General features: G+C 49.7%; 1 protein-coding gene and 1 non-coding gene across 2 annotated transcripts; one reads left to right on the plus strand and one right to left on the minus strand.

Moving 5' to 3' along the window:
- Positions 1 to 746: 746 nt before the first annotated feature.
- On the minus strand, positions 747 to 819 carry Trnat-agu (transfer RNA threonine (anticodon AGU)). The gene has a single exon. It is a non-coding gene; the product is annotated as a tRNA-Thr (tRNA).
- A 1,769-nt stretch (positions 820 to 2,588) lies between these two features.
- Positions 2,589 to 14,338, plus strand: LOC144156701 (uncharacterized). Its single transcript, XM_077688390.1, has 2 exons — positions 2,589 to 2,671; positions 12,866 to 14,338. The coding sequence occupies exons 1-2, from the start codon at positions 2,589 to 2,591 to the stop codon at positions 14,280 to 14,282; spliced, it is 1,500 nt and encodes a 499-aa protein (XP_077544516.1). The 3' UTR covers positions 14,283 to 14,338.
- Positions 14,339 to 22,333: the final 7,995 nt, after the last annotated feature.

Below are 22,333 nucleotides of genomic sequence, written 5' to 3' on the forward strand. Positions count from 1 at the left end.
TTTATTAGTTTATTAGAGTAAGTTTTGCATCAAATTACGATGTTGTGTAAATCTTACTCTGAAGGCAATCCTTTGCCGCTACGTGAGTAAATATTCTTGTTCTTGTTCCTGCCGCGTGTTCTGTCGACTTATTACCAATACATGTATATCGATATTATATATGGAAAATAAGGGTTGGCAGTCAAGAAAACCTCCGAAAGCAAAGGGGGGGTTGTGATGGGTCATAGAAACAGATGAAGAATTTTTTGAGTCAGAAAGAAAGTGGTGAAAAAATGCCCGCCGGGTGGGATCCGAACCCACGACATCCAGAATACCGGTCTGGTGCGATACCCACTACGCTACCGGCGGGGCTGTTTCCCCAGCACTTTCTCGGGTGTTTATGTTAAGGTTTTTTTTGTTTTTGGTTCCTGCTCTTGGGGGTGGTAGCCAGCGCCAATCGGAATACTCGGGGTGAAGGGGACCTTCTTTTGAACCCCCGGGCCGTGACCCGAGTGTCTATGACATGTCGAGAGTGGTCGACCAGCGTTGAACCCTCTTAAGCTACCTTTGGCACCAAGACTGCCAGAACAGAGGCCCTCGCTAAGCATGTAGCGAATCAGAAAATAGGAAATGAGGGGCTCGGTGAAATAACACAGAAAATAAGGGTTGGCAGTCAAGGAAACCTCGGAAAGCAAAAGGGAGGTTGTGGTGGGTCATAGAAACAGATTAAGAATTTTTTGAGTCAGAAAGAAAGTGGTGAAAAAATGCCCGCCGGGTGGGATCCGAGCCCACGACCTCCAGAATACTGGTCTGGTGCGATAACCACTACGCTACCGGCGGGGCTGTTTCCCCAGCACTTTCTCGGGTATTTATGTCAATGTAAGTTTTTCCTCTGCTTGGCGGTGGTAGCCAGCGCCACTCGGACTACTCGGGGTGAAGGGGACCTTCTTTTTAACCCTCGGGCCGTGACAGGAGTGTCTACGACATGTCGAGAGTGGTCGACCAGCGTTGAACCCTCTTGAGCTACCTTTGGCACCAATACTGCCAGAGCAGAGGCCCTCGCTAAGCATGTAGCGAATCAGAAATTGGGAAATGAGGGGCTCGGTGAAATAACACAGAAATAAGGGTTGGCAGTCAAGAAAACCTCGGAAAGCAAAGGGGAGGTTGTGGTAGGTCATTGAAACAGATAAAGAATTTGGAAAGAAAGAAAGAAAGCGGAGAAAAAATGCCCGCCAGGTGGGATCCGAACCCACGACCTCCAGAATACCGGTCTGGTGCGATAACCACTACGCTACCGGCGGGGCGATTTCCCCCCCCCCCCCCCGTTTTGTGGGTAATTTATGTCAACGTAATTCTTGACTGCTAACCCTTATTTCTGTGTTATTTCTACGAGCCCCTCATTTCCTTTTCTGATTCGCTATATATATACATATTACATATATATATATATATATATATATATATATATATATATATATATATATATATATATATATATATATATATATATATATATATATATATAGATATATATAGGGAGTAGTAGAACTTTGAAGATGGTAGAGAACACAAGAGAAGAAAAACTTCGAACAAGGTAAAAGCACGATTGTGGCCTACGTTTCAGCAAAGAGAACTTGCTTTCCCAAGTTCTCTTTGCTGAAACGTAGGCCACCATCGTGCTTTTACCTTGTTCGAAGTTTTTCTTCTCTTGTATATATATATATATATATATTGAGAGACAGAGCTCCGAGGTGCTGAAGGACCACTTTTAATTAGGCTCCCGAGCACAGGCCACCGAAAGACGGAACTGTCCGGGGATGATGATGGTTATACACAGATGACAGTGGCGATGGGTTTGGATGGGTAGAAGGAACAGAGGGATTGACCCGCCGTGTTCCACACTGGATATAACAATGGTCATGTCGCTTCCACGCATAAATATCACAACAGTGCACCCCCAATGCCCACACATTTCCCCCCGCTGCTGAAGGCGGCCGCCTGGCCGTACGGGGTTAGAGCTGGCGACGGGTGAACGGTTTTAGCCGTGAAACGTGCACTATTTCAGTTCCACGGCGCCGACGGTCCGGTGAAGCGTCCACTGGAGAAACGCGATAATTAACTGGTGAGGTCTGCTCGATTATAACGTAGGGGCCCAGGTAGCGGTGAAGAAACTTTTCGCAGAGTCCTGGAGTACGAACAGGGGTCCAAAGAAGAACTTCGTCTCCTTTGGAGAATTGAACGGAGCGGTGTGATGAGTCGTACCGGGCCTTCCGTTCTTGCTGGCTGGATTCGGTGCGGTCTCTGGCCACACGTCGACAGTAAGCGATCCGTTGGGTGAACTGATCGTGAAAAGGCGAAATGGCGGGGATCGGAGCCGAGAAAAGGGCGGTGTCCAGAGCAAAAGAGGGGGGACGGCCGTAAACAAGAAAGAAGGGCGAGTAACCGGTGGTGCGCTGGACAGCTGAACTATATGCGAACGTCACGAAAGGTAGGATGATGTCCCAGTTGCGGTGGTCCGGGCTGACGTACATCGAGATCATGTCGGACAGAGTACGGTGGAAACGCTCGGTGAGCCCGTTCGTCTGGGGATGGTAACTAGAAGTCGTTTTATGGACGGTGTCGGCAGCCCGAAGTACTTCCGCAAGGACGTGGGAAAGAAATGTCTTGCCACGGTCACTCAGCAGGACCCGAGGTGCGCCATGTCGCAAGATGATACTGCGTAATACAAAGTCAGCGACTTCTTGAGCACTACCACATTTAAGGGGAGCGGTCTCAGCGTAGCGGGTCAAATGATCCACAGCCGTCACAATCCAGCGGAAACCATCGGTTGTTGGAGGTAGGGGCCCGTACAAGTCTATGCCTACGGCTTCAAACGGAGCGTAGGGGCATGGAACTGGTTGAAGCAAACCGGCAGGGGGTGATGTCGATCGCTTGCGGTGCTGGCACGGATCACAAGAGGCCACGTATTGTGCGACACTGGTAGAGAGGCCGGGCCAGAAAAATCGACTGCGAACGCGATCATACGTCTTCTGAAACCCGAGATGTCCAGAAGTGGCATCATCGTGAAGCGCCTCGAGTATGCGTCGGCGGAGTTGACGGGGAACAACAGGAACCCATTCATAGCCGGCAGGGTGGTGGTTTGCGCGGCAGAGAACTCCATTAATGATCCGAAATAGATGAAGTTGACGTCGCAAGCGGCTATTGGGTGGCTGGATGGATCCATCAAGGCGGTCGATTAAAATGCGACAATAAGAGTCTGCGCGCTGTAGCGTTTGCAGTTCGGTAGAGTCGGGTACGGAAGCGTGGTTGAGGGGGGCCATGGGTAAACACGGCTGACTGGAGTCGGAGGAGGCTTGCGACACGGCCGGCTGCGACGAGAAGGATAGGGGACACCGCGACAGTGCGTCGGCATCCAGGTGCTTTTTGCCGGATTTGTACGTGATGGTGAAGTCGTACTGTTGCAGACGCAGCACCCAACGGCCTAGGCGCCCAGACAAATTCTTCATTGTCGATAGCCAGCAGAGGGCATGGTGGTCTGTGACGATGGTAAAATGACGGCCGTATAGGTAGGGACGAAACTTCTGAATTGACCAAACAACTGCGAGGCATTCTTGCTCGGTGATACTGTAGTTCTGCTCTGCTGGTGTCAAGGCGCGACTGGCGTACGCGACCACCCTTTCACGATGATGAGCGTCTTGCTGCAGGAGAACAGAACCAATGCCGCAGCCGCTGGCGTCAGTGTGCAGTAAAGTGGGTGCTGTCTCGTCAAAATGGCGCAGGACGGGATCGGACGTAAGGGCGTCTTTGAGGGCTTGAAAAGCTTCCTGGCACTCGTTCGTCCAGACGAAGGGCACGTTGGCTCGTAAAAGCTTGTGCAAAGGGGAAGCGAGCGTTGCAAAATTGCAAATGAAACGCCGGAAGTATGATGCGAGACCAAGAAAGCTTCGCAAATCTTTCTGTTGTAGTGGCCGAGGAAAACTGATAACGGCAGCAGTCTTATCCGGGTCCGGGCGTATTCCATCCTTGGAAACCACATGTCCCAGCACTTTGATGCTCTTACTAGCGAAATGACACTTTTTAGTATTCATTTGCAGGCCAGCATTAGAAAGGCAAGTTAGCACCTGATCAAGGCGCTCGAGATGCTGCGAAAATGTGGACGAAAAGATTACCACGTCGTCTAGATAACATAGACACGTTTTCCATTTGAGGCCACGAAGCACAGTGTCCATCATGCGTTCGAATGTAGCCGGGGCATTACAAAGGCCGAACGGCATCACATTAAATTCATAAAGGCCATCTGGGGTAGTAAATGCTGTCTTTTCTTTGTCCGCTTCGTGCATCGGGATTTGCCAGTACCCCGATCGAAGATCCAAGCTGGAGAAGTACTCAGCCCCCTGTAAACAGTCTAAAGCGTCGTCTATGCGGGGCATAGGATATATGTCCTTTCGCGTAATCTTATTAAGCGCCCGGTAATCGACGCAGAAACGCACAGAGCCGTCTTTTTTCTCGACCAGCACAACGGGCGATGACCATGAACTTGTAGATGGGCGAATGACTTTGCGCTTTAGCATATCGGCCACATTATCTTCAATTATCTTGCGCTCAGACGAGGAGACACGATACGGTCTGCGACGGATCACAGCCGAACCATCTGTTTGAATTCGATGCTCTGTGGCAGTGGTCTGTGTGAGGCCAGGCGAATGCACGTCAAACGAAGCCCGGTGCTTGGACAGAAGATGAATCAATAATTTGGTCTGGTTTGGCGTTAGGTCGGGACTGAGAGTGGCCGCGAGAATTGACAAATCACCAGGCGAAGCAGACGCGGGCTTGTTTGAAGAACGCTGGCCAGAGGAAACGACTGCTGCAGGGCGGCTGTCGGCCACTGAAGCTATAGTAGTTCCATGTGACAGTAGTATTGGTAAATGTGTGGTGTTACGGGCAACCAAGGCTGCGGACCCACACACGAATCGAACAAGGCAGGTGGCAATGGCAATGCCTTGCGGCAAAATTCGACTGCACGGAATTGCAACCACGTCGCCGTCGACAATTTCGTCTGATGTGACCGACAGAACCTCTTCGCAACCGGCCGCCAAAACGTGATCGGCATTCAATTTTAGTGTTTGCCGTGGTGCGTCCTGATAATTTGGTTGTTGGGTGTCGGCGATGTGGATAGTTGGTTGATGGCAGGAGATAACAGCCGAGGCAGAAGAAAGAAAGTCCCAACCAAGGATGAGTTTATGAGCACAGGGAAACAGAACAGCAAACTGAATGTGATGGCGGACTTCTCCGATTAAAACACGCACGGTACAATATCCCAAAGGTGTGATGTCATTCCCATTAGCGCCACGTAAGCAATGACCAGTATACGGAGTCTTTACCTTGCGAAGACGTGAACACAAATCAGCATGAATTACAGAAATACTTGCTCCGGTATCAACTAGCGCTTCCACTTGAATTCCTTCGACGAAGACAGACAACATATTAGACGGAAGTTCGGGAGGACTTGTGGACGTTCCAGGTGATGCAGTTTTACCTCCAAAAACTGCAGCATCTAGTTTTCCTGGTGCTGGTTGGAAGTATTGGAAACGGGACGAAGAGGAGACAAAGCGCGCTGGAAGGGCGAAGGAGAACGGCGGCGAGAGGGCCGGGAGTCCCGCGGAAGGTCTCTGGTGTCAGGAGGCGGTGATCGGCGGCGAGGAGATGATGAATACGCATGCTGACGAGGAGAGTAGCTGTAGTAGTCCCGCTCGTAAGGGGCGTAGCCGCGCCTCTCGTCTTGCTGCCATCGACGGCAAAATCGAGAAATGTGCCCCCGGAAGCCGCAGTAGTAGCAGACAGGCCGGTCATCTATAGGACGCGGTGCTCGCCACGTTGAACGAAAAAACGGTGGAGCGGAAGGCGTAGAAATGGCGGTCAAGTGGGCGTGAGGAGTTGGAGGTGCAATGTGCTCTGTGGACACAGGTTGCCTTGAAGCAGCTTCCGAGTATGTAGGCACGTGAAGTAAAGCAGACCGGCTGGGCTGCGGAACGGTTGTCACAGCTGCGAGCTCCTCTCTAATTATGTCACGCAGCCCTTGTGCGTGGACGTCATTGACCGGATTGCTGTGATGACAGGCTGCATCGCGCTGCTGTAACTCTTCGCGAATGATGGCCCGAATCAAAGAACGCAGCTCTGTACTCCCCGAAGAGCCGATGCTCCAGGGATCGGGTTGGGGTCGCATAGCCTGAAGTTGGTCAAGGCGCTGACAAATGCTTCGCACATCGGCAACAGTAGCGGGATTTTGGATCGCCATAGCGTTGAAAGCAAAAGAGGAGACCCCTTTAATGATGTGCCGCACCTTGTCCGTTTCGGGCATATCTTTATCAACTCGACGGCACAGCGCGAGGACATCCTCAATGTAGGAAGCATATGTCTCCTCCGCGTGCTGCACCCGAGCGTCAAGTTTCTTCTTGGCTGCCAAGCGACCAGACGATGTACCAAATACCTTGCGTAACTCTTGGGTGAAACCTGACCAATCATCGAAGGTGTCCCGATTGTTGAAGAACCACGTCTTCGCTACTTCGGTTAGGGAAAAAGCAACTATGCGGAGTTTAAACGTGTCATCCCACCGGTTGTACGAACTCACTCGATTGAAGTGGTCGAGCCATTCTTCCACATCATCGCCCCGTAGGCCAGCGAAGTCCGGAGGATCACGCTGGGGAGTGGTGATAGTGAAGGCAGGCTGAGCAGGAGCTCCTGCGTTGGTAGCACCACGGCTGCTTTCCGGCTGCATGGTGATGTCTGCCTCCGGCAGTCGCCGACCTGATCGAAGCTCCAGCGGTGCAACCGAGGGAGGTAAACGGAGGAATCGAGCGCACCCTCCACCACTTGAGAGACAGAGCTCCGAGGTGCTGAAGGACCACTTTTAATTAGGCTCCCGAGCACAGGCCACCGAAAGACGGAACTGTCCGGGGATGATGATGGTTACACAGATGACAGTGGCGATGGGTTTGGATGGGTAGAAGGAACAGAGGGATTGACCCGCCGTGTTCCACTCTGGATATAACAATGGTCATGTCGCTTCCACGCATAAATATCACAACAGTGCACCCCCAATGCCCACAATATATATATATATATATATATATATATATATATATATATATATATATATATATATATATATATATATATATATATATATATATATATATATATATATATATATATATGTATATATATATATATATACATATATATATATAGCAGAACGAGGCACTGGCTCCAGCAGTTCGGATATGCCAATTGCTAACCCCGACCTCCGACCACGTTCTACGTGGCGGCCGCTGGGAAAGAAGACGTTCTACGTCTCCCGCGGTAGTCGAGGGGCGGCGCTAGTTGACCGGCCTCAGAGCTCTTGTAAATATAAACCCCCGCTTTAAAGTCGAGAGAGAAGCCGCTGTGGGGATAGCGTAATGGTGAACGCACCGCACCGGTTATGCGGAGATGTGGGTTCGTGTCCCGCTCCCGGAAAACGGCTGATTTTTTCTCGACTTATATTTTCGCCTATTTATCACTGAATCAAAGAAACGTGACAAGCACACGTCATTCGGCCCTATTATATATTTCGAAAAAAGCCGAATAGCACTGGCAATGACGACTGCAACCTTGATATATATATATATATATATATATATATATATATATATATATATATATATACATATATATATATATATATGTGTGTGTATGTATATATATAGCGAATCAGAAATGGATAATGAGGGGCTTGGTCAATTAAGACAGAATAGGGGTTGGCAGTCAAGAAAACCTCAGGAAGAAAGGGGGGAATGCGGTAGGTCATAGAAAAAGATAAAGGATTGTTTGAGTCGACCTACCGTGCAAAGATAAAAACTCACACAGAGCGGGAAAATAAGGTTAGTAGAGACAGAGACACACGGGAAAAACGTAGAAATAAGTTTACTGACGTTTCAGAAAGAGGACTGCCTTTCTTCAGAGTAAACTTATTTCTATTTTTTACGTTTTTCTCGTGTGTCTCTGTCTCTACTAACCTTCATCATCATCATCATCAGCCTATCTACGCCCACTGCAGGGCAAAGGCCTCTCCCATTATTCTCCAATTGCCTCGGTCCTGTGCCAACTGTGACCAGTTTATCCCCGCAAACTTCTTTATCTCATCTGTCCATCTAACTTTCTGCCGCCCCCTGCAACGCTTGCCTTCTCTAGGGATCCACTCTGTTACCCTTAATGACCAGCGGTTATCTTGCCTTCGCATTACATGTCCTGCCCACGTCCATTTCTTCTTCGTAATTTCTACTAATATGTCTTTAACACCAGTTTGCTCCCTGACCCACTCTGCTCTCTTCCTGTCCCTTAATGTTACACCTATCATTTTCCGCTCCATTGCCCGCTCAGTCGTTCTCAATTTAAGTTGAACCCTCTTAGTGAGCCTCCAAGTTTCTGCCCCGTAGGTGAGTACCGGTAAGACGCAGCTATCATACACTTTCTTCTTCAGCGACAATGGTAGGCTGCTATTCATTATCTGAGAATGTCTGCCATGTGCATTCCACCCCATTCTGATCCTTCTAATTATCTCTGCCTCATGGTTTGGATCTGGGGTCACAACTTGGCCTAAGTAGATATATTCGCTTACCACTTCCACTGCCTCGCCACCTATGTCAAACCGCTGTGCTGTCCCGAGGTTATTGATCATTACTTTAGTTTTCTGCATATTAATTTTCAGTCCCACGGTTCTACTCTGTTCGCTCAGTGCGGAAAGCATGCTTTGCAATTCGTCCCCCGAGTTACTTAGCAAGGCAACGTCATCAGCAAATCTGAGGTTACTGAGGTATTCTCCATTAACCCTTACTCCCACCTGTTCCCAATCCAATGTTCTGAATACTTCTTGTAAACATGCTGTGAATAGCATTGGAGAGATTGTGTCTCCTTGTCTGACACCCTTTCTTATAGGTATTTTACTGCTCTCCCTATGGAGGATGATCGTAGCTGTAGACCCATTGTAGATATCCTCTAGTATTCTTACATAATGCTCATCTACCCCCTGGTTCCGTAATGCCTGAATGACGGCTAGGGTTTCGACCGAGTCAAATGCTTTCTCATAATCTATGAAGGCTATATATAGGGGTTCAGTATACTCAGCGCACTTCTCTATCACCTGATTGATCGTGTGAATATGGTCCATTGTTGAATAACCTTTACGGAACCCTGCTTGTTCTTTAGGTTGACTGAAATCTAAGGTTGCAGATATTCGGTTAGCGATTACCTTGGTAAATACCTTGTAGAGGACTGACAGTAAGCTGATCGGCCTGTAATTTTTCAAGTCCTTCATGTCGCCTTTCTTATGAATTAGGATGATGTTCGCGTTCTTCCAAGATTCCGGTACCATTGCGGTCATTAGGCATTGCGTATACAGGTTTGCCAGTTTTTCAAGGACAATTTCTCCGCCATCCTTCAAGAGGTCTGCTGTTATCTGATCCTCACCAGGTGCTTTGCCCCCTTTTATTTCTTTCAAAGCCTTCCTTACTTCTTCGGTCGTTACTGGTGGGATGTCTATCTCCTGTGAACTACTGTCTCGTTCGGCATTATCCTGTATGTGCTGGCTACTGTACAGATTCCTATAGAACTCCTCGGCCACTGTGACTATTTTATCGCTATTTGTGATGACATTGCCTTGCTTATCCTTAAGTGCATACATCTGATTTTTCCCCACGCCAAGACGTCTCTTCACTGCTTTCAGGCTACCTCCGTTCTTTACAGCGTATTCGATCCTCTCCATATTATACTTCCGTATGTCAGCTGTCTCACGCTTATTGATTAGCTTGGAGAGCTCCGCTAGTTCTATTCTGTCAGCTGCGGTGGAGATTCTCGTGGTTTGCCGTTTCCTGATTAGATCTTTCGTCTCCTGTGAAAGTTTACCAGTATCCTGTCTAGCCATAGTGCCCCCGACTTCTACTGCACACTCCGTAATAATGCGTGTAAGGTTGTCGCTGGCTTCCTGCGTCGTAAACTCGGCTTCCTCGTTAAGAGCGGAATATCGGTTCTGCAGCGCGATCCTGAATTCTTCTACTTTACGTCTTACTGTTAGCTCATTTATCGGCTTCTTTCGTACTAGTTTGTTGGGGTCCCTCCTCAAATCTAGCCTAATTCGGCATCTTACCATACGGTGGTCACTACACCTTACCCTTCCGAGCACTTCCACATCCTGCACGACGCCAGGGTTATCACATAATATGAAGTCTATTTCATTTTTGTGCTCCCCATTCGGGCTCCTCCAGGTCTACTTCCGACTCTCCCGTTTACAGAAGAAGGTATTCATTATGCGTAGGTTATTCCGTTCTGCAAACTCAACTAGTAGGTCCCCCCTGCTATTTCTACAGCCCAGACCATAGTTCCCAACTGCCTTGTCTCCAGCCTGATTCTTGCCAACTTTGGATCTGCAGTTTGAAAGTGACCATCCACGGCATTGCAAGATGAGCATTCCCTATTCCCAGGCCCACAGATACCGCAGAATTTGCTCTGACAACGCCGACTTTGACCACAACTCCCAACAACTAAAAAATGCCCTCATTCGTCAAAAGTACCCAGCAGCAGTGGTCGATGACTCCATCAACAGAGCTCGTAACCTAAACCGCAAGGAAATTCTACATGGAGGGAATCCCAGGAATGAAGGAAGCCAGACAAATCTTGCCCTCACCCACTCATCAGCGTTGCCCAAACTTAATAACATTCTTTCGAGACATTTTAATATACTGCAACAAAGTAGCCGGCTATCTTCAATTTTCCAAAAGCCCCCCCGAGTTGTTTATCGCCGCGGAAAAAACCTGAAAGATATGTTAGTCAGAGCCAAGACGACTGCCATTGAGGGCACTCAACGGGGATGCCGGCCATGCAAGAAAACACGTTGTAAGGTTTGTTCACACATGACTACCACCACTACTGCTAAAGCCAGTTCCTCAGATTACGTATTCAAAATAAATGCGCATCTAAACTGTGACAGCCAAAATGTCGTCTACATGCTTCACTGTGACACTTGTGGCATGCAGTACATCGGACAAACAGAAACCGCCTTCCGTAAACGCTTTAACAACCACCGTTCTCACGCTAAAACACAACCGAACTTGCCCATTTCAAGACATGTCAGCCTCCCAGGACATTCATTCGACCAAATTAAAGTCACTCTGCTAGAGACCGGTTTTCACACTAAACGGGAGCGCGAACAGAAGGAATCGTACCTTATTTATAAGTTCAAAACGCTGACTCATGGTATCAACGAGAGCGCTGGCAGCATGTCGTGCCTCCGGAGGACCACGGACGTTGATTGACAACAGGAAGTGGATGCACATTGTTCCCCCCCTTTCTCCTAGCATAAAAGTTTTTTTTTTTAATTTTTTTTTAATTCATTCAGGACCACCCGCCATTAGCTCAGCAGACAACGGGCGCATACCGAGAGGGAGAGCCGCCCAAAAAAGCCGCCTAAGCCCCGCACTGCACGTGCTGCGCGATAAATGCTGTCCACGTTGGGACAACGAAGAAGAGTAAGAAGAGAGAGGGAGGTGACGTTGAACGGCAGGGCCAATCTGGCCGTACCTTGAGATTGTCGTGTTCTGTTAAGACATTGCGGTGGCGTAATTCAGTGGTTTTCTGTGTCGGCCCTCCATTGAACTTCACGCTTGTCGCGTCGTATGTGTGCCTTTACATTACTCTACGCTGCGGCCAAGGACGGACGGGGCACTCGTCGCCTTCTGCGAACTCGCCGCGCCCCTGTGTAACTTGATCCCTGTCTTCCGCGCGGTCCGACCGCTATGCGGCTCGCCGCTGGCTGCCGCTAGTGCCTTTCTCTGTCGCCATGTCGCGGCCCTTCAAAGGGGAAACAAAGTAGACTTATCACCGGTTTCTTGGTAAAAGCAATGCCTCTCCGTTTAACGGTCTGTTCTGGGTGAACCCACGAAACAAATGCCGGGCCAAGACCGCGTCCTTAGTTACTACACCACCGCCCCGCTCTTCCCATCTGTGCTCATGCGTTGTCTGTATTTTGTTTGTCAGTTCTCTTTCATCCCAGCCGCAGCGGGCCGATAGAAACCTTTGGTCCCGCTCCCTGCTCCCTTCCCCCACCCGAGCCGTTTTCTCACTAAAACCACCGCCTTTCCTCCTTTTCTTCCTTTTTTTTAATTTAAATCCTCTCCACTCAGCAAGTGCCGTGTTGTTACCGGATTTTTTACGTTCTCTGGCGTACTCCCCTCCTTATGAGGGAGAGGAGGAGAGACTCCCTCGCATGCAGTGTGCATAAGGATTCGGTGTTCATTGTGGGATTGTCCCTGAGGAAGGAAGTTCCACTTCCGAAACTGTCGGACTAATTTATAATAAACAAGTTAACCGCAAAGTTCTTATCTTTTACCTGACCGTTTCTTCTGGCCCGTTGCAAAACTCATCGAAATCTATATATATATATATATATATATAACATAACAAAACTTTATTTCAGAAGGTGGACGCGTCGGTCAGCATGGGGAAGAAAGGAAGGTGGGGGGGTATATATATATATATATATATATATATATATATATATATATATATATATATATATATATATATATATATATATATATATATATATATATATATATATATATATATATATATATATATATATATATATATATGTAGCAAGTATGTAGCGCAAATGTACGAGCAATTGTGAACAGCATAAGACATCACGGGCAAATCTCCGTATGTGGCTATGCTCCGGATGACGACGAAGAAGAGGACGCTCTCGTTGAAGCTCAGCCTCGCGATAAGCTGGTCGTCTCGGCTCGCCCCTGCTGCGCTGACGCCTCGTTCACGAATAAACGGGCCCATCCTTCTACAGGAACGTCGAGTATCTCCTTTACAATTTTTGGTGGAGGTTGCGGTCCTGCTCGGGTCCCCACTTGTCTACCCTGGAGCTGCGCAGTCGGACACTTCCCTCGACGATGTCTCACGGTAACCACCACGAGTCCACACCTCCTGTGGCACCGATCATCTGCCCTGGCACGGTCCGTCAACGGGATCCCCCCTTCTTCAACGGCACTGATGACCAGGACGCTGAGGACTGGCTCGCTACCTTTGAACGTGTGAGCACCCATAACAACTGGGACGATAAGCATAAGCAAAACAGCGTCAGTCTCTCTTTTACCGGTGTTGCAGAGACGTGGTATAAGAACCACGGGTCTGATCTTCGCACATGGTCAGACTTCAAGACCGAATTTACCAAAGTGTTCGGGCGCCCGGCACTTCGAAAACTGCGCGCTGAACAGCGTTTGCGCGAACGCGCTCAGCGCACGAATGAAAGCTTTACCTCTTATATCGAGGACATCCTTGACTTATGTAACAGGGCAAACAACGCTATGACCGAAGAGAAAAAAATCAAGCATATCCTTAAAGGAATAGAAGACGATGCCTTCCAGATGCTGATCGCGAAAAACCCTCGCACCGTTGCTGATATCATCAATGCTTGCCAAGACTTCGATGAACTCCGCAGAGAGAGGGCTCTCACTCGTAAACCTACGGAGCAAGACCACTCGCTTTGCAGCTTAGCCTCTGACGATAAGGGTGTCCTCTTCGCCCAGATTCAGCAGTTTGTTCGCGAAGAAGTGGCTCGTCAGCTTTCTCTCGTTGGCGACGTAGTGAAGATGCCTCAGCCCAATTTAGCCCCAACCCTCAAGAGCGTGATACAACAGCAAGTCGCCGACGCACTTCCATGCACCCGGCAGCCCAATCTCGCGGTAGCCCCAGTGGCTTACGCCGACATCACGCCGCAAACGCCGATGACCGCTCCTTTGACTTTCGCCGACGCAGTACAACATATGCCTGTAACCTATGCCGAGACCGTGGCACGGCCCTTCACTGGAGCCGTACCGGGACCCTACCTGGCGACTGCTGCAAGCACTGGGGGTCATGCCACTGCCGGAGTTCAACGCATTCGCCCCATGCCTGTCGTGCCGCATCCGGCGTCCCCATTCGCAAACCCTTGGCGCACGTCCGATAATCGCCCTATCTGTTATTCGTGTGGGATTGCGGGACATGTGGCACGCTACTGTCGCCGTGGCATGACGGGTACGCGCAACTCATCGTGGTCCTTTCCTTATGCGCCCTCACCACCCATGACGCACGCCCCCGCCCCGTTTTCGACGACACCCATCTCGTCCGATGACCGTGACGTCGCCAGCCGTCGCTCGCAGTCTCCACGACGCCGCTCACTCTCTCCGATGCGCCATCGCCCTACGACTAGTCAGACGGAAAACTAGACGCCGCAGTTCCGGAGGCAAAAACTGCGTCACCGTCGAAATGCCAAAGTCCTCCTTCTTCGCCGCCTAATTTAATCAATTTGTATGTTGATGGCGTTTTTACCCTGGCGCTCATTGATACTGGAGCTGCGGTTTCTGTTATTGACGATAAATTTTGCCGATCGTTGCGAAAGGTGACGACGCCTATAAATGGTGTTACTCTGCGCACCGCTAATGCGCAACCTGTGGAACCGCTGGCTGCATGCACTGCTCGAGTTACAATTCAAGGGGTCGTCTACATCATCGAGCTCATCGTCCTGCCGTCCTGCTCTCACAATCTCATTATCGGATGGGACTTCTTGTCACGACATCACGCCATCTTTGACTGCGCGCGCGCTGAAGTAGAGCTGTTTCCGGTACTTGAAGACGATTGTGAGAAAGCCGCGGCAAAGTTGCTTGTTGCTGACGACACGGACATCCCACCGGATTCAACTGTGCTTGTGCCATTGTCGTGCAGCAGTGTTTCGGACGCCACAGTCATATTCGCCCCTTCTGGTCTCTTGTCGCTTCGCAAATTCTTTCCACTGCCGTTCGCTGTCCTCGACATCAAAGCCGGTTCCTGCTTTGTGCCTTTCTCCAACCCAAATCCGTACCCCATCAAACTCTTTCGCAGTGAATGCGTTGGCCTTATAGAGAAAGTTGAGCCTTCCGTTCTTATCGACGTAGCTGAAGACGTTTCTCCCGTTCATATCACCGCGCTTAGCTCCGGTTGCTTAGGTGATATCCAACCTGATGCGACTATGTTGCTCAACGCCATTGACGACGCCCTTACTTCGACCCAACGTGACGAACTATTGACCGTTCTACGACGCTTCAGTACATCATTCGACTGTCATGGCACTCCTTTGGGCCGCACGTCGACTGTTTCGCATCAGATCGACACTGGCACCCACGCACCATTGCGACAGCGGCCGTATCGTGTGTCCTCCACCGAGCGTCGTGTTATTGAGGAACACGTGGAGGACATGCTAAAACGCGACGTCATTCGACCATCGATGAGTCCTTGGGCTTCTCCTGTGGTACTTGTCAAGAAAAAAGATGGGTCCATACGTTTCTGCGTGGATTATAGACGTCTCAACAAAATCACTCGCAAGGACGTTTACCCGCTGCCCCGAATTGATGACGCCCTGGACAGCTTGCAAGGGGCCGAGTACTTCTCATCATTGGATTTGAGGTCCGGCTACTGGCAAGTCCCCATGGCCGACGCCGATCGCTCTAAAACGGCATTTGTAACACCAGATGGGCTCTACGAGTTCAATGTCATGCCATTTGGACTCTGTAATGCGCCCGCGACATTCGAACGCATGATGGACAACGTATTGCGCGGTCTGAAATGGAAAACATGCCTTTGCTACTTAGATGACATCGTCGTGTTTTCACCAGATTTTACGACCCATCTAACGCGCCTGGAACAAGTACTGGAATGCCTGACTTCCGCCGGTTTGCAGCTGAACCTTAAAAAGTGCCGCTTCGCTTCTCGGAAACTCACCATTTTGGGCCATGTAGTTTCGAAAGATGGCGTCCTCCCGGATCCAGCGAAACTCCGTGCCGTGGCGGAGTTCCCAAAGCCGACTACGATTAAGGACCTGCGAAGCTTTATCGGCCTCTGCTCCTATTTCCGGCGCTTTGTACGAAACTTTGCCTCCATCATTGCGCCCCTCACGCAACTTCTCGGTGGAAGTGGGGAAATTTCTGACTGGTCCTATGACTGTGAAAACGCTTTTCTGAAGCTACGCCGTGTCCTTACGTCGCCACCTATACTGCGACATTTCGATCCGCGCGCACCAACCGAACTCCACACCGATGCCAGCGGTGTGGGATTGGGTGCAGTCCTTGCCCAACGACAGGACGGCTATGAGGAATACGTAGTCAGTTATGCGAGTCGTACATTGACGAAGGCGGAAGCGAACTACTCTGTGACAGAGAAGGAATGTTTGGCTATCGTTTGGGCCATCAGCAAGTTTCGCCCCTACCTGTACGGGCGCCCTTTCGCCGTCGTGACGGATCATCATGCTCTTTGTTGGTTGTCTTCACTAAAGGATCCCTCCGGTCGCCTCGCCCGCTGGGCCCTCCGCCTTCAAGAGTATGATATCCGTGTTGTGTACAGGTCAGGACGCAAACATAACGACGCTGACGCCCTTTCTCGCTCGCCGCTTCCATCGGATGTCGCGAGCTTGTCGACGGTGGATAACACCCTGGCGCCTCTCGCCATAGCGGACATGGCTAGTGAGCAGCGTAAGGACCCGTGGATCACCTCGATTCTTGAATATCTCTCATGCCCGCCGACAAACGCTGCTCCAAGATCACTGCGCCGACAAGCTGCCCACTGCACCGTTCGTGACGAGCTCCTGTACCGCCGCAACTACCACGACGACGGTCGAAGATGGCTGCTAGTGATTCCTCGCCACCTACGCAAGGAAATTTGCTCTTCATTTCACGATGACGCGCAGTGTGCTCACGCTGGAGTCCTGAAAACGTACGAGCGCCTTAGACTTCGCTACTACTGGCGTGGGATGTATACCTTTGTGAAAAAGTTTGTTAAATCCTGCCCAGACTGTCAACGGCGCAAGAGTCCTCCGCAGCACACCAGCGCTCCACTCCAGCCGTTGCCCTGTCCAGCGAGACCCTTCGACCGAGTGGGCATTGACCTCTACGGCCCACTTCCCAGCACAGCTGCCGGTAACCGCTGGATCATCGTCGCCGTTGATCATCTAACGCGTTACGCCGAAACGGCTGCGCTACCGGCGGCCACGGCTGGAGAAGTAGCGTCATTTCTCCTTCAGCGGTTCATTCTCCGCCACGGCGCTCCTCGCGAGCTACTCAGTGATCGAGGTCGCGTGTTTTTATCCGACGTCGTGGAGACCCTTCTAGCTGAATGCAACGTTGTTCACCGCAAAACCACATCATACCACCCACAGACCAATGGACTGACAGAGCGGTTTAACCGTACACTGGGGGATATGATCGCAATGTACATTTCATCGGACCATTCCAATTGGGACCTCGTCCTTCCTTTCGTGACTTATGCTTACAACACCGCTAAGCAGACAACCACAGGATTTTCGCCGTTCTTTTTGCTCTACGGTCGTGAGCCTTCATGCATGCTGGACAGTATACTTCCGTACCGACCTGACGCCTCCGAATTCATGCCAGTTTCAGACGTTGCTCGACGCGCCGAGGAATGTCGCCAGCTTGCTCGTCGCTTTACATCGGAAGACCAGCAGCGCCAGAAGGCACGTCACGACGTTTCGGTCTCAGCTCCAGCTTTCCCGAACGGATCCCTCGTCTTGCTCTACATACCGTGCCCGACGCCCGGACTGTCACCGAAATTTGTTACGCAATACCACGGCCCCTACCGGGTTGTGGAGCGAACATCGCCGGTGAATTATGTTGTTGAGCCTGTAACGCCCACTTCAGATCGCCGCCGTCGGGGGCGTGAGACAGTTCATGTCGCGCGGCTCAAGCCCTACTATGACCCGCTCATGTCGTGTACCCCTTAGGTCGCCAGGATGGCTTCCCCTTTTCGCCGGGGGTATTGTAGCAAGTATGTAGCGCAAATGTACGAGCAATTGTGAACAGCATAAGACATCACGGGCAATTCTCCGTATGTGGCTATGCTCCGGATGACGACGAAGAAGAGGACGCTCTCGTTGAAGCTCAGCCTCGCGATAAGCTGGTCGTCTCGGCTCGCCCCTGCTGCGCTGACGCCTCGTTCACGAATAAACGGGCCCATCCTTCTACAGGAACGTCGAGTATCTCCTTTACAATATATATATATATATATATATATATATATATACATTTTGTAAGAGGCCTTCAAGGAGACGTCGCTCACTGATAGAGCGGAGAAGACAGACGCCGTTTGTTTGGCGAACGCACAGCCAAGCAGCACTAGCCTCAGGGATGATAATGATCATGTACAGGTGACGAAGATGAAGCATTTCTGAAAAGGATGACAGGTGATGATGATTACACATAAGATTGAAATCAGAGAAATATTGTGCCGCGGAGAACTACAGTGCTTACACTAATTGACCCCCCTCGAGGAAGACGGCCGCCCGGCCGCCAGCAGTTAGGAAGTGCGAGAGTAGAACTTATTGAGACGGGAGACATGCACAATTTCGGTTCCCCGACAGCTACGGTCTGTGCTGGGAGACACAGGGGTGACCCGATAGTTGACAGGCGACGTCTGCTCCAAAACGGTATAAGGGCCGAAGAATCGCCTAAGAAATTTTTCGCATAGCCCAGGCACACGAACGGCAGTCCAGAGTAGAACCTGGTCCCCTGGGCGGAACTGGATACACCGGTGAGAGGCGTCGTACTAGAGCTTGCCTTCCTGCTGGCAGGCTTGCGTGTTTTCACGGGCAATACGGCGGCAGTGATGAAGGCGAGAGATGAATTCGTCAGACCCGGTAACAAATCCCGTCGCAGGTGCCGAGAACGGACAGGTGTCCATGACGAAGGAGGGATCACGGCCATAAAAAAAGCCGCGCGCATCTTCCCACGGGGGAAACTCGAGTAAATGCGTCGCATCTACTCGAGTCAAGCAAAGCGTCACGTCAAGCGAAAGCCAAGCAAAGATGCCCTTGACTGAATTCCGAACGCGCGCTCCGCCGCTTATATACGTTGAGGGGACTGCGTAAGCCGGTCCCAGTCGACGACGTTGGCGTACTTGTAAAGCGGCGTGGACTGTAGGTGTTTGAGCCAAGCGCGGATGTTGCTTCGCCGGAGAACGGCACAGCGGCTATATGCGCAGCGCGCCCGAAGGAGAGGAAACCGCGGAAGAGAGAGTACTGCACATGCGCCGGCCCCAGCGCGTCTGCCGCGGCTATACGCAACGTGCCGCGGCTATGACGCAACACAATCCACTTTAATCCAATCCAATCCAATCCAAATCCAATCCAATCTAATCTAAGCCAATCCAATCCAAGCCAATCCAATCGAATCCAATCCAATGCCCCTCGGGAGAGAGTGTTCGAATCCAATCCAATGCCTCTCGCGAGAGAGTGTTCGCTATCGCAGCTATCGCCTCGACTCGACGCGCATGCGTAGTGAGCGTGCGGACTACGGACGCCAACGCGGGTGACATCGTGAGTTACTGAAATGCTCTGCATTTAAAAGAAACAACGGAGGGTACCCAATTGTTCGTTGGCGTTAGCAAAGTTACGAATGGAAGGATGGCGTCCCAGTTAGTATGCGTTGGTCCGATATACATGGAGATCATATCCGAAAGTGTACGATGGAAGCGTTCCGTGAGGCCGTTTGTTTGGGGGTGGTATGAGGACGTCATTTTGTGGATAGTGTTCGATGCACGAAGCAGATTTGTAATGACGCTTGAAAGAAATGTTTTTCCATGGTCACTTAGTAGAACCCAGGGGGCGGCATGGCGTAAGATCGCGTTATGCAAGATGAATTCGGCGACTTCTTGGGAGCAGCCAGAGCGACCAGGGGCCGTCTCTGGATAACGCGTCAAATGGTCGACCGTGGTCACGATCCGACGGTAGGCGGATGAGGTCGATGGTAAAGGGCCGTATTGATCAATACCCACCACGTCAAAAGGATCGGCCGGACAAGGAATGGGTTGTAGAAGACCAGCAGACGCCGTTGTAAGGCGCTTGCGATGCTGACACAATGCACAGGAGCTGACATACTTAGCGACGCACCTTGACATGCCAGGCCAGAAGAAGCGAGCTCGGATCCTATCAAACGTTTTTTTTGAAAGCCGAGGTGGCCAGCAGCTGGGTCATCGTGAAAGGCTTCTAAAATATTTGGCTGTAAAGCCCGAGGAGCTACAGGCACCCATTTTTCTCCAGCGGGGTGATGGTTGACGCGGCAGAGCACACCGTTGCGGAGCGTGTACTTTGCAAGCTGGCGTCGTAAAAGGCTGTTAGGAGGCTGCGCCAACCCAGACAGTCGGTCAGTTATGGTTCGGCAGTGCGGGTCCACCTGCTGAAAAGACACCAGCTCGGAGCACCCAACGGATGGCGCAGGGAAGATGGGAGCCAAGGATGTAGCTCGTGCAACGGAGGAAACATCGCCAGCGGTGTTTGATGTCGACCCGAGGGGACATCGTGACAAGGCATCCGCATCAAGGTGTTTTTTGCCTGATTTGTACTGTACAGTGTAGTCGTACTCCTGTAATCGCAAAATCCACCGTCCGAGCCGGCCGGAAAGGTGCTTCAGCGTCTATAACCAGCACAAGGCGTTATGATCGGTCGCTACGGTGAAGTGGCGGAATTTTTGTACCGAAAAGACGACAGCCAGGCATTCTTGTTCAGTAAGTGTAGTTCTTCTCTGCGGAACTGAGAGTGCGACTGGCATAGGCCATCACACGCACTCACTCTGTTGTAATAGTCGAGCCAATCGTCGACGTCTTCACCGCGAAGACCAGCGAAGGATCTGGGGTCCCGTTGGCCGCTGGTAACGGTCCCCGCAGGAGGCGCAGAAGCCGTGGCAGGGGCGGTGCGAGTCGGGTCGTCCTGTTCCATTGGCCCGGTTGGCATTTGAAGGCGTCTTCCTGAACGGAGCTCCAGGGGTGCGCTAGGAGAGCCAGAGGGCGGGATCGAGGTGCACCTCAACCACGTATAAGAGGCATTCAAGGAGACGTCGCCCACTAATAGAGCGGAGAAGACAGACGCCGTTTATTTGGCGAACGCGCAGCCAAGCAGCACTAGCCTCAAGAATGATAATGATCATGTACAGGGGACGAAGATGAAGCATTACTGAAAAGAATGACAGGTGATGATGATTACACATAAGATTGAAATCAGCGAAATATTGTACCACTGAGAACTACAATGCTTACAATATATATATATATATATATATATATATATATATATATATATATATATATATATATATATATATATATATATATATATATATATATATATATATATATATATATATATATATATATATATATACATATATATATATATATATAAATACATATCAAAGTTGCAGTCCTTATTGCCAGTGCTGTTTTGGCGTTTTTAACAGTGTTTTATAGTGCCGAATGAGGTATGATTGCATTTTTTTTTGCAGGAATAAATAATTGAAAATTCAAGTCGAGAAAAAATGCGCCGTTTTTTCCGGAAGCGGGAATCGAACCCACAACCTCCGCATAACGCGCAATCATACCTCATTCGGCACTATAAAACACTGCTAAAAACGCCAAAACAGCACTGGCAATAAGGACTGCAACTTTGATATGTGTCCTTACGGAATCCCTCGTCCCGTACGTCTCTGTTCTACAAAATATATATAAATATATATATATATATATATATATATATATATATATATATATATATATATATATATATAGTTTCAGTCTTTATTGCCAGTGCTGTTTGGCGTTTTAACAGTGTTTTATAGTGCCGAATGAGGTATGATTGCCTTTTTTTATTTATGCAGGCATAAATAATTGAAAATTCAAGTCGAGAAAAAATGCGTCGTTTTTTCCGACCACGTCTTACGTGCGGCCGCTGGGAAAAGACGTTCTACGTCTTCCCGCGGTTATCGAGGGGCGGCGCTAGTTGACCGGGCACTGAGCAGTCGTAAATACAAAACCCCGCGGTATAGTCGAGAGAGGAGTCGCCGTGGAACTAGCTCAATGGAGAGCACCGCACGCGTTATGCGGAGGTTGTGTGTTCGTTTCCCGCTTCTGGAAAAAACGGCGCATTTTTTCTCGACTTGAATTTTCAATTTTTTATTCCTGCATAAATAAAAAAAGGCAATCATACCTCATTCGGCACTATAAAACACTGTTAAAACGCCAAACAGCACTGGCAATAAGGAGTGAAACTTTGATATGTGTCCTTACGGAATCCCTCGTCCCGTAAGTCTATATATATATATATATATATATATATATATATATATATATATATATATATATATATATATATATATATATATATATATATATATATATATATATATTGTGATGACTGGCTCGGAGGGGGCACGGAGAAAATAGTGGAAGAAGATTTCACTCGCGCCAG

The sequence above is a fragment of the Haemaphysalis longicornis genome, unplaced genomic scaffold, assembly GCF_048455015.1.
Source record: "Haemaphysalis longicornis isolate Haplotype H1 unplaced genomic scaffold, Haemaphysalis longicornis Haplotype H1 scaffold_1, whole genome shotgun sequence".
NCBI classification, from domain to species: Eukaryota; Metazoa; Arthropoda; class Arachnida; order Ixodida; family Ixodidae; genus Haemaphysalis; species Haemaphysalis longicornis.

Coding starts and splice junctions, on each gene's coding strand:
- LOC144156701 (XM_077688390.1), top strand. CDS start 2,589: ATGGACGGTGTCGGCAGCCCGAAGTACTTCCGCAAGGACGTGGGAAAG. Junction 2,672..12,865: donor GTCACTCAGCAGGACCCGAG/GTGCGCCATGTC, acceptor ATCCTTCTACAG/GAACGTCGAGTATCTCCTTT.